At 45.6% G+C, this 16,802-nt stretch overlaps 1 protein-coding gene across 11 annotated transcripts in view; it reads right to left on the reverse strand.

The window, feature by feature from the left end:
* Window positions 1-282: 282 nt before the first annotated feature.
* Window positions 283-16,802, reverse strand: part of ADGRB1 (adhesion G protein-coupled receptor B1) — a 283,170-nt gene continuing 266,650 nt past the window's right edge. For all 11 annotated transcript variants that reach the window (XM_077781813.1, XM_077781806.1, XM_077781809.1 and 8 more), the window contains one exon: window positions 283-3,077. In XM_077781813.1, the coding sequence (XP_077637939.1) occupies window positions 2,880-3,077 (198 nt within the window). In that variant the 3' untranslated portion in view covers window positions 283-2,879. The remainder of the gene's footprint in view (window positions 3,078-16,802) is intronic.

Here is a 16,802-nt window from a genome sequence, read left to right on the forward strand (position 1 = left end):
TCAGGCTGTGGATTTGAGAAACCGAAATAAAAGCAAGCTGCACTGCACAGAAAAGGGGATTCCTCATGTCCTGCGAATGTACTTTATAGAGATGTGTATTTTTACAGGAGTGGAGAGGATACAAAGCTGAAATTTGGGTAAATTCAGCCACGTGTCGTGATTCTTCCAGAGTAGAGAGCCCAGGTGGCAGCTGTGGGGCCAGAAGAGGTTTCCCAACCCCCAGGAGAGATGCAAACCACACATGGGATGCAGGCAGGGGCGCTTTTAAAAAGCAGACAGGGCTGGAGTTTCCACCTCTTTTATTAGAAATAAGACACATTCATTTTGTGCTCTGAAAACTGTACAGAAAAAAAAAAAAGTGTTGACGAACAGAGAGAGGAAGGAGGGGAAGGCATGGAAGGAGGGCAGGACGTGGGAAAACAGGATTAACCAGAGAAGCTGAGCAGAGAAAGTCGAATATCAACAGTTCTTAAACAAACATTTATCTCTGTAATTACATAACATCGTTAATGTCCTGCAAAGGTGGCTGCAGTGAATGGGTGAGCGGGGAAGGTTGGAGTGAAGAAGGCAGGCTTGAGTGGACAGAAGGGAAGGGAATGAAAAAAAAGGGAAAATAATTAAAACACAGTAGAAAGATACCTGTATGCTAAAATTCATCATGTGTAATTATAATAATTACAATATCATACAACCCAGCATCTGAGGGAAGCCTTTGTGCTTTCCTGTTTCATGAATAAGCTAAAATTGAACAATAGTATCACAGTTTTATGAGTAACCACTTTCCCTATTTTTTAACTATTTGGATTTATTGAAGTTGTCCTTTCCATCCTTCACATCCTGTGATTAAAGGTAAGGTAAATGCCACTGTCCTTGGAGATCACCCAGGTGGCCCAAAGGGAAGTCAAGGCAGAGATTTGTCACATCAAACAACACCTCCCCATGGGGGAAGCACAACTGGGGGCATTGCTTGGCATCTTGTACCCATTGGTCATTTTTCCCTAAAAATGTGAGGTTTGGTATTTTTTAATCAAAAGGAGACCCAAGCACAGTAGTAATTCAGATCCTGATTAAGCTTTGTTGCTATCCGGCACAATCTGGCCACTCACAACCAGAGATTTGTCTCCATCCACCTCTAAAACTGGGAGAGCTGGTCCAAACATCAGACAGACAGTGCTGGGAATGACAAAAATTATAATAAAAAAATAAAGTCTGTGTCTAATGCCTCTGGCATATTTTTTTAATGATAAAAATATTGCACAACACTTTTTGGGGTGAAATGTAGACACCTCATTTTTTTTTTTTTTGTAAATAACCTTGAGAAATGTTAAATGAAAAAAAAAATTAAATAAGATTTTTTTTTTTTTTCATAGTGAAATGAAAATACTGCATTTTATGAGGAGGATTGTCCTGCTCTCCTGATCAGCTCCACCTCTTCCTTCCTGTAGGACCATGAAAATGCTACTGGCTCTGGGCAGTGGGGAGGGCAGAGAAGAGCCAGCGAGGGGAAAATAACCAAAACCCAAACCGAAGAAAACTAAACAGAACATTGCAAGCCAGCGGTGAAGGGGCTGTGTATTCCCACCATCCCAAAATTTCCACGGAGCAACTTGCCTTCCACCTTCAGCAGGTGGCATCCTCACCCCATGCCTGAGCAGTCCTACGGCACAGAAAGGCATTCGAAATGACAAGAGCCAAAGAAAAGAAAGGTCTCGGGTTTCAAGTTCTCTTTTTATTGAAGAAAAGAAAAGAAGAAGGAAAAAAATAGATTATTTTGTTTGTTTTTTTTTGTCTGTTTGTTTCCAAGTGGACGTTATTCATGTTGTCAGTTTGTCTCAATGTCCTAAGGCAACATCTCTGTTTACCAATATCTCCAGGTACAGCGGCAGATCTGTCTTTCCCTTTTTCTCTTTCTGCCTTCCAGGGAGGGGCAGCTTGGAATAAATTTGAGTCCGAAAGCAAGGACAAATAACAGAACGAAAAAAAAAAAAAAAAAAAAAAGGATGAGGCCAAGAGGACCTTTGCAAGGCCCGTGCTGAGTTCTGAGTTTATCTATTTAACAGTCAATGACATGACCTACATTCTTCTTGTTGGTCTGGTTGTCTACCACCTTCCACCCTCTCCCTGGAGATGGTGTGAGCAGGATTTGGAGATTTGGAGCTGGTCCTTTCCTCCGCCGGGGAGGGATGAGAGGAGGAAGCCCCACCTCTCCTTTCCACCGTGTCCCCCTCCGCGGGGACCCGCTGTGACCGTGCGCCAATGCCAGGTCGTGGCGTGGCACCCAGGAGTGGCAGTGTCCTTGTGGCCACTTCTTGGCACGTCCCATCTCCTTCCTTCTTGGATGAGCTGGCGAGGGAGAGGCTGGGGGAGCGAGAGGCGTCCCTCCAGGCTGGGTCTGCCCCAGCCCGGCCACATCCCAGCGAGGCTCCCGCAGGTGTCCCCTCTCGGTGTCCCCAAACAACCCTGATCTTCTGGGCCCTCTGTGGTGGCTGCTGGGCATCCTTCCACACCGCCCCGTGGCAGAGCAGGAGGGCTCCTGGTGTGCGGCAGCGACCCGAGAGCATCTTGGCAGGGCTTGTCCCCTGCAGCCCCTCCCCACCCTCCTCCTCCTCGCTCTCTTCCAGGCTCACTCCTCCAGTCCTGCCTGGGAAAGCTCGTGTTGTCCTGAACCTACAGCTACTATACTCTATAAAGTAATATTCCCCCTCTCTGCTGAGAACAATACAAAAGTTACTCCATCTTACCAAAGGTTTCAAAAGAAACCAAACACTTCTCTCCCTCGGTTCCGATTTAATTTAATCATTTCTTTAAAACGTGGTTTTGTTTTGTTTGTTTCGTTTGTTTTCTGGAAAAAAAAAAAGTCCTTTTTCTTCCCTTTCGGCTCAGACCTCTGTCTGAAGGTCAATAATGTCTTGTCCCACCAAGGGGATGGTGGCCCCTGTTTTCTCCCACTCTACAGTTTTTAGTTCTAGGGGAGACTGTGCCACAGGTTCGATGTCCTTTTTAACCCATGATGGCGGGGACTGGACTTTCCTGATGCCTTCCCAGGGTCTCTTGTTTGGTGTCTGCTGTTTTTCTTGCTGCAGGGGGAGGAAAGTGTGAGAAAGGAGAGAAAAAAAGAAAGAAAAGTTAGTAGTGCAAAATGCAAGAAACCCCATGATTTTGCCTCCTCTTGTATCAACAAATCGTTTTTTCTGTGCAGCTTCTCATCCAAAATAAAGTGGGGTTATCAATGAAAATGACATTTAGTGTACAAACTGCCTATTTTCAAGAAGAAAATGGTGCTTTTCTTTCCACTGCCACCTCCATCACTTAATGACTGGATACTTCAGCCTTCAGCTGAGGATTTTGCTACTGAAAAACTGAGTGTGGTTTTAAGAACATCAGATCTTTTTCAATTTCCACAGATGTAGTGACGAGACAAGGGGTGATGACTTTAAGATGAAGGAGGGTAGAATTAGGGTTAGGGTTAGGGAATATTGGGGAGAAATTCTTCCCTGTGAGGGTGGTGAGGCCCTGGAATGAAATTCCCAGAGAAGCTGTGGTTGCCTCATCCTTGGAAGTGTCCAAGGCCAAGTTGGATGGGGCTTGGAGAAACCTGGGATGGTGGAAGGTGTCCCTACCTATGGGACTACAGGATTTAAGGTGGAAATATCGGAACTGTAAGCTCTTAAAGGTCTCTTCCAACCCAACCCACGTGTGAAACCCAGATTACAATGAGGTCTTCCTGAACACCCACTGCATTTGATTCACAGCTATTTGTAGACTCTTTAATTGCAACAAAACCAGTTCCCTGCTCCACCAGGGAACCAAATCTGTGCTGCTTGAGGAGCTGGAGCTTATCTTGGAGGCTGAAAACATTTCCACCAGCTCCACACCAAGCTCTGGAGGCTTTGTTGACCCAGTCTCCCCACAGCACCCCACTATGGATATTGATCCAGAAAACTTTTCCATGTTTTTGCTGACATGCACCGAGACAAGGCTCTGGGGAGGGCTGAGGGGCTGGAAAATGAATGTGTTCCTCCATGGGTGGAGAAAGGAAAGGTTTTAAATGAGTTGCTCCACTCAACTTCTCCCCTCCAAACACCAGTGATGCTTTTCACAGTTCATTATCTCCACAAAAACACTCCAGCACTGGGCAAGAAAAGGCTTTCCTGGACATTTCAGAGCCCTTTTGAGCTACCTGCCAACGGAGAAGTGGGAAGGACAGGAGGAAAGCAGCTCACGGAGGATGACAACGAGGGAAAACCCTGGAGGGAAGGTGAGGAGCCAGATGTGCAGGGGACACGCCACCAGGATGTGGCTCAGCCCGAGGCTGTCACCAAAATCTAATGACTGAGGGGAGATGAAGCCACAAAAGGCTGTGGGGTCACTCCAGGATGGTGCTGAGAGCGTTGTAGCTCTGTAGGAAACCTCCATCCCCATCTGCTGCAGGCTCATCCAGCAGCCTCAGCTCCTCGGTTTGTCCTTCCCCAAGATGTTCTTGCCAGGCTCTTGTTTGTCCCAGCTCCACACTGCAGTGCTGACAGGAAAGCTGCTGTGGAATTATCCCTGCAGGGGCGGCTTTCATTGGGTCAGGAATTCTGCTTGTCCAAACTTTAATGTAAAAAATAAGATGCGCTTGAAGTTGGTCCTGCACCTAACTACTCCCAGGAGGAAGGCTCTGGGTGGTTAGAAGGTGGGGAAAGCACAAACCAGGTAAACATCTCAAAGTGAAATGAAAGCATTTTGAAATTATCTTCATTCAAAGGGAGAAAAATACGTTTTTAAGTCTTTTTGAAAAAAAAATGTTTTGGTTTGTTTTTTTTTTTTAATCAGGTTGTGTAAAAGTATTGCTCATATGTAAAACACTCAATTCTCAAATTTTTGAAATCTGCAGCTGAGATTTTTATTAAACTCTACAATACAGAGCTTTCCTTATGCTGCTGGTGTTATTCATACTTTATTCCATGAAATAACACAACAGTGATTAATACTAATATGACAGAAAAAGTGCTAAAATTGTGATTTATTCCATTATCTCTTCTGGAACTTATTTTAGAATCACTGCAACTAAAAAGTGGAACCTATTTAACTCTTGTGAGTGCTTTGATGAGACAAGCTGGAAGTTTCCTGAAGAGAAATTTCCACCTACAGAGTTTTTTGGAGACCATCAGTCTGTCTGAAAAGACAGCGAGAAGGAACACAAATTCATTCCAATTTTTGCTCTTTTTGTGTTTTGTTTTTTTTTTTAAGTTTCCCAAAAGGTGAAGACAGATTTGTTTCAATTAAAAACATTTTTTTTCTCCCACCACTGCTGCAATGCCAAAAATTTTCGAAGCTGCTGATGCCCACAGCTGTATTAGAGAGCAGCACAAGTGATGTTATGCATGAAGTTCATAAATAATTCGTTTTTCCCCTCAAACAAGAGCCTTTTTTTGATGGGATTATTTATGGCCACCTTCAGCATCAGGTTGTGTTTGCAGCCAGTCCCTGTTTTAGCAGCCTCTCTCCATCTGCCACACTCCTGACCTTCAGCCTCTCCTTCATGGTGGGAGGATGCTCCCAGATCTGATCATGCACCCTGAACGTGATCAGCAAACCTCAGAGCCCTCCCTGTCATGGGCTAGTGAGCAAGAGGAGCTGCAAAACCGTGGAAGGAACAGAAATTGAGGGAGAAAACAAACCCAAAAACAACAAAATGAAAAAATTATGAGCTCACATCTACAGCATTGGCCTCCGATCAGCCCTGTCACTGGGGAACTCCACCTAAGGGTGACAAAAATTATTCAAACCCCAGACATTAAATGTTGTGAGTTGTTGAGAAGAGAAAAATTAAGAAAGGAAGAAAAAAAATGAAACAGGAAATATTATTCTGGCTGTGAACATCTCCATTCTGCATCTGCATCTTGAATATTCCAGGCACTCCATGGGCTTCCTGAGGGGAGGATAAAGGGAAAATGATAAATGTGGATGGTTTCTAGCCATGGATAAAGTTATAGAGAATGTCCTGTGGGAGGAAAGATTGCAAACTCCAGCCTTCAGGCCTTAAAAAAGATTATGGTTGGAGGTAAAAGAGGTCTGTGAAGCTCTGAGAGCTTGTGGATGACAGGAATGGACCACTGATGTTGGGGATTGGGAAAATCTGTTCCAACAAAGGAACTCCAGAGGACCCAGGAGTGAATCCCGGGAGCTGGACCTGCCCACAGTGCCCAGCCAACCTCCAGACCACCTTTCCACAGCTCTCTGTCCATCCTGAAAGCTTCTAAACTCATGAAAAGTACACAGAAACACTCAAAAAACATCATTATTTCAGTGCTGTCCAGTGAAGTGACATCACTCTGCATCAAGGGGTCTCTGAGCACAAATTCCTGCAGTTCTGGAGATCTTTTTGAAGATGCACCACCACAGGCTGGAACTTTTATTTCTCCATGCTCCTTTTCACTCTGCCATGGGGAGGAGGCAGAAACTGCCCTTGGGTCTGACCCCACATGGTGATTTCCATCCTCCTTATCAGTGTGATAAGGGCTGTGGTCACTGGGCTTAGTGACCACAAAGGTGTTAATTCACAGTTAGAAGATGAAAAAGAGCTCTGGAAAACGAGGAAATGAAGAAGGGATTCTTGCTTTTCGTTCTCAGTTTCTCAGGAAAGGATCAGGCTTCTCTGGTGAGGCTGTGAGGGAAGTGCTGGCTCAGGGGTGGCTGCAGAAGGATTCTGTGCCCACTGGGATCTCTGAGCAGGTTAATCAGCCTGGCAGAGCTAAGGGAAGGATGCTGGGAGACAAAAGAAAATCTCCTCTTGGCACAGGGTACCCTGGGAATTGGTAGCAGGCTCCTGGGAACAGCTCCCCTTTTCTTTCCCTCCATATGGAAAAAAGTTTTTATGGGGTCTTGGCCACTTGAGCAGCACAGAGAAACAGGCACTGAGCTAATGCTCCAACCCTGGCATTTCCCTCCAGCTTCACTGTGGGGTCTTTGCAATCCTTGCAGACAGGAGGGAAAACTGAGCTATGCATAGAAAAGAAAGAAATCCTGGAGAGAGGGATGTGTAATCTGGCTGGAAAAGGCCTGGGGCTGGCCTGGTGCCTCCAAGACAGCCCGGGCTGGCCCCAGACGGGCTGAAAGCACCAGGAGCTGCTCTGCCAGGAACAGAGCCATCACTCTGGCCTGACACAGCAGCTTCTGGGAAGGAGGGAAATGTTTATCAGTCCCTGCCTGGTGCCAGGATCATGGATTAAAAAAAAAAAAAAAAAAAAGGGTGGGAAAGGAGGGAGCACCCACACTCAGAGCTGGGGTAAAACCAGCTCCAGACTCGAAGTGTTCATCATCCTGGTGGCACTGAGAGGCCCCTTCATTCAGCCCTGATGTTCATTTTAGCTGCAAATTTTTAAGGTGGAGGGGGAGGATTTGGGATAAAAGGTGTTTAGGGTGCAGAGCCAGCAAAACCCCCAGCTCTCTGACAAGGACAGAGGGGAAGTGCATTGAGATCATCAACACATTCTTCTGCTGGAGCTGGTCCTGGCAGACTGCAGAGTCATCTGTGCTGGACTCGTGGTGGGAATGGAAAGGTGATGGTGTTGGGTCCTTACCCTGGGTCTTCAGGGAATCATCACAAAAATCACAGAATGGTTTAGGTTGGAAGGGACCTTAAAAACCATTTCATTCCAGCCCCTGCCCTGGGCAGGGACACCTCCACTATCCCAGGCTGCTCCAAGCTCTGTCCACACTGGCATTGGGTATGTCCAGGGTTGGGGCAGCCACAGCTTCTCTGCCAAGCTATGCCAGGGCCTCAGCACACTCACGGGAAAGAATTTCTTCCCAATATCCCATCTAACCCTGCCCTCTGTCAATTTAAAACCATTCCCTCTTGTCCTGGCATTCCATCCCTTGTCCCAAGTCCCTCTCCAGCTCTCTTGCAGCCCCTTCAGGCACTGGAAGGGGCTCTGAGGTTTCCCTGGAGCCTTCTCTTCCCCAGGCTGGATAATCCCAATTTCCTCCGCTTTTCCTCCCAGCAGAGCTGCTCCATCCATGTGATCATCTTGGTGCTCCACATCCTTCGTGTGTTGAGACCCCAGAACTGGACAAAAGGTTCCAGGTGGGGTCTGACCAGAGCAGAATTGAGGAGCAGAATCCCCTCCCTCACCCTGCACACCTTCCTGTGCTGCCTCCAGGGGTTCTGGCTGGCTTCATGCCGAGCTCCTGTATTCCCAACTCTTTTCCTCAGGAGCACCATCCCTGCAGTGCATAAACACAGCCCAAGAGTCTGCTCTGAGGCACAGCTTGGATCTCCCATTTCAGCCAAAGCTCATGAACTGCTCAAGCTGCGCCTCCCTGTGTTTGTTTTGTGGGGTTTTTGATTTTTTTTTTTTTTGTTAGTTTTTAATTTTTTAACAGCCAGTTTTTATGGTTACCCTGAATAACTGAGGAGCGACTCAGGGCCTTCCGCTGAGCACTCGGTGGTAACTCCCCTGGAACTCCCTCCCATGCTGCTTTCCTTGCCTCTGGTGTCAACTTGAAGGATATTTCATGACCCAAATGGTCTCTCCCCATGACATTGATGACTGCAGGACCAGGATGAAGTTATTCAGACCGTAGAGCAGGGAATTTGAAGGATAAATGTGGCTCACGCTCGTCTAATCCATCTTCAGATCAATGTCGATGAAAAGTGATTAGAAAATGGGAAAGCTGTCTTGTTTCTTTAGAGAATGATGAATTTTCCTTCTCAGAAGCAAGTAGCTGCAGTTCTTTCATTTTATGCTACTGAACTACAAAGATTATGCTTTTTCTTTTTTTTTTTTTTTTCCCTTTTCATTTAGGAGAAAAGCAAAATAAAAGGAAGTGGTTGGCTTTGTTCAGAATTTCATTAATTTAAATTGGGGGAAAAAAAAGTAGAAATAATTTGTGGTTTTAACTTAGAGATCAGTTAAGAAACTTGAAATACCCAGCATTTCCTGGGCTATAAAAATTTGTCTTCTGCTTCTGTATTCCCTGAAGTTCATCCATCCTGAAGGGGTGGCTGTGAGATAAATTCTAGTGAGACCAAACAGCTGAAGGTGAACAGTCTCTGGAGCAAGGAAGTCTTTCATTGACTCCAGACAAGCCTAAAAGCTGCACAGAACACCTGTGGTCCCACCAGCATGAGGAACACGCTGTTTTCCAGAGCATCCTTGCTGTTAATCCAACTGGTCCAATCCCAGCCTTTTTTGGGACAATGCTTATGGTTTGTGAAGAGCCCACCTGGAGGACTAAATTCCCTAAAATCTTGGAAACTCTCAAAGCTGCCTCATGGGGGCAACTGGGGATCCAGGAGGGGACCAAGAGCACCCAAAGCGTGATTTTTCACAGGGTCTTTTATTTAGACTCTGTAAAGAATTATTCATACTTCAGAGTATAAAAAACCAGGAGTTTCCATGTGCTGGTGGCACTTCCCGGTGCTGGAGCACAGGATACAGGGAACAGGTTTCTCTGGGACAAATTTTGTCCCCTGATTGCTGGGACAAAAGGTGCTGGATGATCTGCAGGAGGAGGTGAACTTCTGATTGATAGTGTATTTTGGTACCTGGGAGCTGGCAGATGGTTTATGGCTGACTGAATTAAGATTTGATGCCATTTTCATAACAGAATTTATTGCAGTAATTACTGGACTTTATGCAGAGCTCCTCCCTATAAAAGCTTTACTAATTGGTCTGTTAAACTTGGCCTTTAAGCAGTGCAGAGGGGATTAAAGATGTGACACAAAGACACCCAAAATTGGAGCTTCCCTTGCCGAGGGACACCCAGCCAGCAGATTCCCAATGTTCCAGTTCCTGTAGCAGAGCACACCAGGGAGACACAGCCCTGCCTGGGGATGAGCTGCAATATCCATCAATATTCATAAAATCACAGAATTACAGAATCAGGGCATGGATTGGGTTGGAAGAGATATTAAGATCATCTCATCCCACCTCCCTGCCATGGGCAGGGACACCTTCCACTATCCCAGGTTGATCCAAGGTCTATCCAACCTGGCCTTGGACTATTCCAGGGATGGGGCAGCCACAGCTGCTCTGGGCCTCAGCACCCTCACAGGGAAGAATTTCTTCCTAATATTCAATCTAAACCTGCCCTCTGTCATCTTAAAACCCTTTAGACTTTTGCTGTGTCTCCATGGTCCTTTTTTTCTCAAAACTCCATTAGGTTGCCAAAGCCAGTGCTGGTTGAATGGGCAAGTCTCCAGATGCCCATAGAGAAAAGCTAAGAAAAATCTCATTGTGAGAAAAGAAAGTGAGGAATCAAGACAGAAACACTCTCCAGAAGGAAATAAGGAAAAGTTAGGTAGGAGAAAACCTTACAGGTTTTTAAAATAGGATTTGGAGCAGGTGCTTTTTAGGATCAACAGGAATTTGGGATGGGATTTGAGAGTTGTGTTTTTTCCAGAGAAGCTGTGGCTGCCCCATCCATGGAAGTGTCCAAGGCCAGGCTGGATGGGACTTGGAGCAACCTGGGATAGTGGAAGGTGTCCCTGCCCATGGCTGGGGGGTGGCATGAGAGGATTTTTAATGTTCCTTCCAATCCAAACCATTCTGTGATTCTGTGAATTATAAACTGAGTCCAGATCCTGCATGTGAGCTGCAGGACAGGAGCCAAAGCAAAAACCATTCCAGCTGCAGGGAGCTGAAAGTGGCAGGGAGCTCATCGACAAGAAGGAGAAAATCCAAGGAATTTGCAGAGCTCTGTCCAGCGCTGACCTTGGCACAAGCAAAGAGCTGCTGTTTAAAATGAATGCCAAGCCAGATGCTGGCAGGAAAAGAGGGATATGGATGTGATTCCAGCTTCTCTAATGGAGCTGCATCAAAGGATTCCTGCTGAGGGGGAAGGCAGGAGCGCCACTTCCACTGCTATCAAAGCATAGGAGAAGCAAAACCTTTGCTTTTTTAAAAGCCTACAAAACCACAGACCCCTCTCCATGTCCAGCCCAAACCCTGGAATTTCTTTGGCAATTAACTCCCAGGGAGCAGCAGAGTTGGAGATGTTAAACCCTGAGAACAGAGATCTGCACAGGAAAAATATTTCCTGTGTAGTACAAAGCAGCTTGGAAATAACCACTACTCTCCTTTAATGTGAAGAGCTCTCAGCTACAAGAATTCAGAGCTGGGTAACTCTGTGTATTTAGGAGGAAAAAGGGGAAGAAATTGCATGGTGGAGCCTGCAGTCTGACAGGCAAAGGTCAGGCTTTGAAAGGGAGAAACAAACTTGCAACAAGGCTTTCCAACAATGGGATTTTTTTCTTTTTTTGGTAGCAATTGGGGAAGTAAAGAAGGAGTCAAAGTGATGGGAGTGATTAGGAAGGAAGAACTCTGCTGTCTGAGTCAGTCCCAAGCTAACACTCCAATATGTATCAAAAAATCTCCCGTATAGAAAGAGATTTATAATCCACGTGGAAGCCACTCACTGCTTATTGTAGCCTTAAAAATGAGGGTTTGGTGCATCCCAGACACCAAGAGAGCTTTAAATTTTTATCAGGATGCCTGGTGGGGGTGGCTGGGTATTTTGATGCAAATCCTGCTGTGGTTGTCTCCAAGTCTTTGGTTCCTTTGATGCTTCCTGGTTGCAAATAAACTGTCAGGGGGATAAATATTCCACACACACAGAGCTCATTCAGTTTTCCTCTCAGGGGCTACATCAGCTTCCAGTTTGGTCTGGGATTAAATGGAAGGGCAAGAGTGTGAAACCTCTACAGGTTTGGGAGGAGGATGAGCACAGCAAACCAGCTGTTCCTGAGGTGTTATTTTTAGATTTTTCCATCTCTTCAGGTGGTCAGAGAACATCTGTCCCAAATTCCAGCAAAACACGAGCAAAGAATTCCTGCCTACAACCCCGAAACTTCCTTCTGAGTTAGGAAAAAAATCAACTCCACCGTTCTTGCCTCACCTGAAGCTGAAGACTGCAAGGAGAAAAAATTTGCCACAGAATATCCAGAGTGGGAAGAGACCTGCCAGGATCATGGTAAGGTCATGCAGAGATCCATCAGTGCATTAAAAAATCCTGACTTTACAACTTGGCTGTCATCAATTCTTGCTGGATGCCATCCTGCTCCAATCTTAATTCCCCAGTATGGAAAAATTAACTTTGGGAAATAGCGTCTACATCCCTGATCAGTCCATACAGCCACAAATCACAGAATCCCTGAATGGTTTGGGTTGGAAGGGATCTCAAAGATTGACTCGTTCCACCCCCTGCCATGGGCAGGGACACCTTCCACTATCCCAGGTTGTTCCAAACCCTGTCCAACCTGGCCTTGGACACTTCCAGGGATGAGACATCCAAAGCTCCTCTGGGCAGCCTGTGCCAGGGCCTCACAGGGATGAAATTTTCCCCAATATCCCATCTGAATGTCCCTCCTTCAGCTCAAAGACATTTTGAGTGTGACCACACTTTTCTGCTGCAGGGATGAGGTGGCCAAGGCTTGAACACCACCTGGATGTGTGGTCCTGTGTGCTCTGAACGTGGATCCTGCTGGAAAATGTGATTTTAATCAGGAATAGTTGAGGGTGCTTCCAGTGGGAGCATTTTAGAGTTGGGGTACAGGCAAAAGAAACTACGTGTCACATGGAATAAATTTTATGTAATAAACTGGAAAATATGGAAAAAATCCATGTTTATTCTCCAAGGAAGGGAAATTCTTTATTACTGTACTCTGAGGCTCAGCCTGGTTCATCATTAGGAATATGCTTTGGTTTCCAGCAAAATAACTGCAGTGCAACAATACCTGTGGCTAGTGCCACATTCCTGGGAATGCCTGGAGTATGAGCAAGATTCAGACCTGACTGGCATTCCAGGAACTCTCCTGCTTCCCATAATTCTGACAGATTCTCATTAGGAAGCTGATGGCAGTGGGAACCCCCCAATCCCAGTGGGATGTGGATTAGGACTCCTCAACTGCAGGTTGATGGAAAAGCAGAATTCATCCCCAAACTCGTCTCCATTTAAAATTCCCTGACTCAGTCTCTCTTCCCAAGGAACCGGACAAGAGGAAATGCCCTCAAGTTGTGCCAGGAGAGGTTTAGGCTGGATATTAGCAAAAATTTATTCAATGAAAGGGTGGTCAAGAGAGATGGGATACTGAATATAGGAACAGGTGCCCAGGGAAGTGGTGAAGTCACCTCTTGGGACGAATTTTTAGTTGTGGCACTTTGAGACAGAGTTTAGTGGTTGGAATTGATGGTTTTGGAGGTCTTTTTCAACCTTAATTATTCGGTGAATTCCTGATTATGTTTCCAGCTCTGCCAGTTATTTCTCTGGGACAGTGAGCAAAGGACATTTTTCTTTATTGAGTGTACATACTACTAACATTTATCCCAAGTTTCCATTTATCAGGATACCTAAAAAGGAGGAATACATGTGCTTTTATAAACCTTTGTGTCGTGGCTGAAAACCCCTCAAAAAGGGGTTCTAAAAATTATATTTTACCCTTGAAGCTGGAGAAATTCTCAACAGTAAATAAAACAAGATGGTTGAATTTTCCATCATTTTTCCTAAAGAGACTGAAAATTTGTTCCTTCATCCCATTCTTCTCTTGGTGTTTCCTTAAAATCTGATAATTTAGGAATTCATGTGAAAGGAGCTTGTGTTTAGTGTGATATGGTAAATGCACTGGAGTACGGTGTGGATGAAAATTTATAATAAAATCCCTAAAAAATTGATCCCTAAAAATGGCCAGCACCATTCCTAGGAATCCACAGGATGTCTGTCCTGTGCAGGTGTTTATTTCCAGTTTCATCAGCACTTTTCTGACCTTGGTGTTGAGGGAGGAGAGAGGAACAGCAAGATCAGGAGAAGCATTGTATCCTGGAAAGGACTGAGGACAATGGGACATGCTGCCAGGAGAGGCTGGGAAAATGCCAGGCTTGGAGAGAGACTTGGGAGCTTGACTTTGTGGTTGTTTATTTAAAAAGGAAATCAGAGAGAACAGCAATGCTGGCAGATGGAGCAGTCCAAGGAAAAATCCCTTCTGCTCTGGGATGAGGAAGGGCTCAGGGGTACTCCAGGATCCTGATGACCTTGCTCATTCCAAGGCGCGGAGCTTTCTGTTGGTTAAGGAATGTTTGGATTCGTGTCTGTCTTAGGCTGAAAGATTTAGCTGGGGTGTGTATTCTATTTCCATCTGTTAGAGGTGGGGCAATTATCTTCTGCTCATTGGGCAGTTTTCTTTATCTCTCCCACAACCAATCCTCCCTCCAGGAGATCTCTTCTGTTCATGGCCAGTGAGTGTCTCTGCATCGCTGATAAAATTCCATCATCCCCTGGGGAGATGCTCCACCCAGGGGGAGGAGCCAAGAATTCCTACCTGGATATAATCTGAGGTTTTGGGATACCACAGCAGCCTTTTCCCACTGCATTCCCACAGGAGCAGCTTTCTTCTGCACTGAATTCCCAGAGGGAGCCCAGGCCCATCTCCACCAGCCCTGGACCTTCAGAGGAAAACTCCACCCTTCTCGAGGATCCCTGATCCCACAGAAGCACAGCTGGCACTGCAGGAGGGCTGAACCACCTTGGGATGGGACTGCTGGCTCCACCCTGATCCACAGGGTGTCAGGGCATGTTCTGAGTCTGTCAATGTTTTTTTTTTTGTTTTTTTTTTTTTTTGTTTGTTTTTTTTTTTGTTTTGTTTTGTTTTGTTTGTACTATTACATGTATTTTTAATTCTCCTAATAAAGAACTGTAATTCCTACTCTCCTATCTTTGCCTGAGAGCCCCTTAGTTTGAAAATTGTAATAATTTGGAGGGAGGGGGTTTACATTTTCCATTTCAGGGAAGGATTCTGCCTTCCTTAGCAGACACCTATTTTTTAAACAAAGACAATGTCACAGAAGGGGTTGGGATGGGTCCATGATGCTCTGCAGTGCAAATGAAAGACAGACTTACACTAAGGTTTGATTTATCACTGCCACCAGAAGAAACACTCCTCATTTTTTAACCTAAATATCCATGAAAGAGAAAACATTCTTTTGTTGTTTTTTTAATCCCTGTTATCTACTCTTCCTTCTCAGGGTGAGCTCATGATGAGGCCTGAGTTCCAGTGGGGTCCTCAGCAGCAAATGGTAGAAAAAGGGCTGGGAAAAAACCTGTTTATTTTACTTTGTATTGCTTTGGGTGTTTTTTAAACCAATACCCACTCCTGACTTGCCAATCCTGCTCTTCACAAGCTCCCCCCTCTCCTGTTAAATCCAAGATAAAATTCCCAACTTGAAAAAGATCCAGTCAATATGCAAAAGCCACCTTCAGAACCTCCTTCAGCATCTCAAAGCTCTTTGATGCTGACAGCGGCAACTTTAATTCTACATAGATGCATCTCTGAAATGCTAAAACCTTCCCAATCTATAAATCCCTCCTGCAAACAGACCACAGATTAGCTTTTACACTGGATTTAAGCATTTTTTGGGTTTACAGTTGCGTCATACTAAAATATCTGAAAAAAAAAAAAAACAAACCGAAAAAACCCAGAGAGGTGACATGAGTGAGAAGCATTGGGATTCTGAGCCAGGCAGGATTCTTTGACCTGAACCTGCAGACCCACTCTGTTACACTGGGCAGCCCATAATGACACCTTGCCACATGCAATAAAAGTAGGATTTGCTGGGGTAACATCTCTGGAGCTCAGCACAGCAATGTGGGGTCAGAACACAGACCAAAGGCTCTGTAATGCTCTGGTTCCTTCCAAAAAACCCCAAACCTCTTCTTCCATCACCCTCTGAGCTCTGCTCTTGCCTCCAAGGGAGTCCCATCAAAATAAGCTCCACCAGTGCCACATCTGCCCCACTGCAGGGGGGTGCTACATCCTGGATCTGTCTTAGGATCATGGAATCATTGAGGCTGGAAAAGACCTCCAAGATCACTGATCCAGCTTTCAACACAGCACTGTCAAGGACACCACTAAACCATGTCCCCAGGTGCCACATCTACACGGTTTCTGAACACTTCCAGGGATGGTGATTCCACCGCTTTCACTGTAGAATTTTTTCCAAATATCCAGCCTGAACATCCCCTGGTGCAACTGGAGTTGGTTCATCTTGTTCTATCACTTTTTACCTGCGAGAGAAGACTGACTCCACATGGCTCCAACCTCCTGTCAGGGAGTTCTAGAGAGTAGAAGGTCCCCCCTGAACCTCCTTTTCTCCAGGCTGAGTCCCCCCAGCTCCCTCAAGTGCTCCTCATCAGACTCATGCTCCAGACCCTTCTCCATCTTTGTTACCCTTCTCTCCTCAGCCCCTCAATGACTTTCTTGTCACGAGGGGCTTTGATTACAAATCACCAAGAATGGTTATAATTAGCTCACCTTGCCTCTCTCCTGAGTGCAGGAAATTTAATTTCTTACTGTCAACCTGGCTCTGCTGCTTGTTCTTCTCTTCAGCTGGAGATGTAAAATTTCCTTGCAGCCTTTCAGCCCTTGCCCAGCTGGCTGAGACACGTGGAAGGTGCCATCTGCCTGCTCTTCCTTATTTTATTATTTACAACACCAATTATTACAAAGGCTCCTGATAATTTTTTTTCTAGTCCCAGATCTCTGCCCCTAAAAAAGCTGAAAGGCCCTTCCCTAAGTCTGTCCCCTTTAAAGAAGTCCCCTTTTCCCTGGAACTTTGCTCCTGTCAAGGAAAAACATGAATATCACAGGATCACAGAATGGTTTGGGTTAGAAAAGGCTATAAAAATCATCTCATTCCAATCCCCTGCCATGGGCATGGACACCTCCCACCACCCTAGGCTGCTCCAAACCCTGTCCAACCTGGCCTTGGACCCTTCCAGGGATGGAGCAGCCACAGCTTCTCTGGGCAACCTGTGGCAGAGCT

Source organism: Lonchura striata, chromosome 1, assembly GCF_046129695.1.
Source record: "Lonchura striata isolate bLonStr1 chromosome 1, bLonStr1.mat, whole genome shotgun sequence".
NCBI classification, from domain to species: domain Eukaryota; kingdom Metazoa; phylum Chordata; class Aves; order Passeriformes; family Estrildidae; genus Lonchura; species Lonchura striata.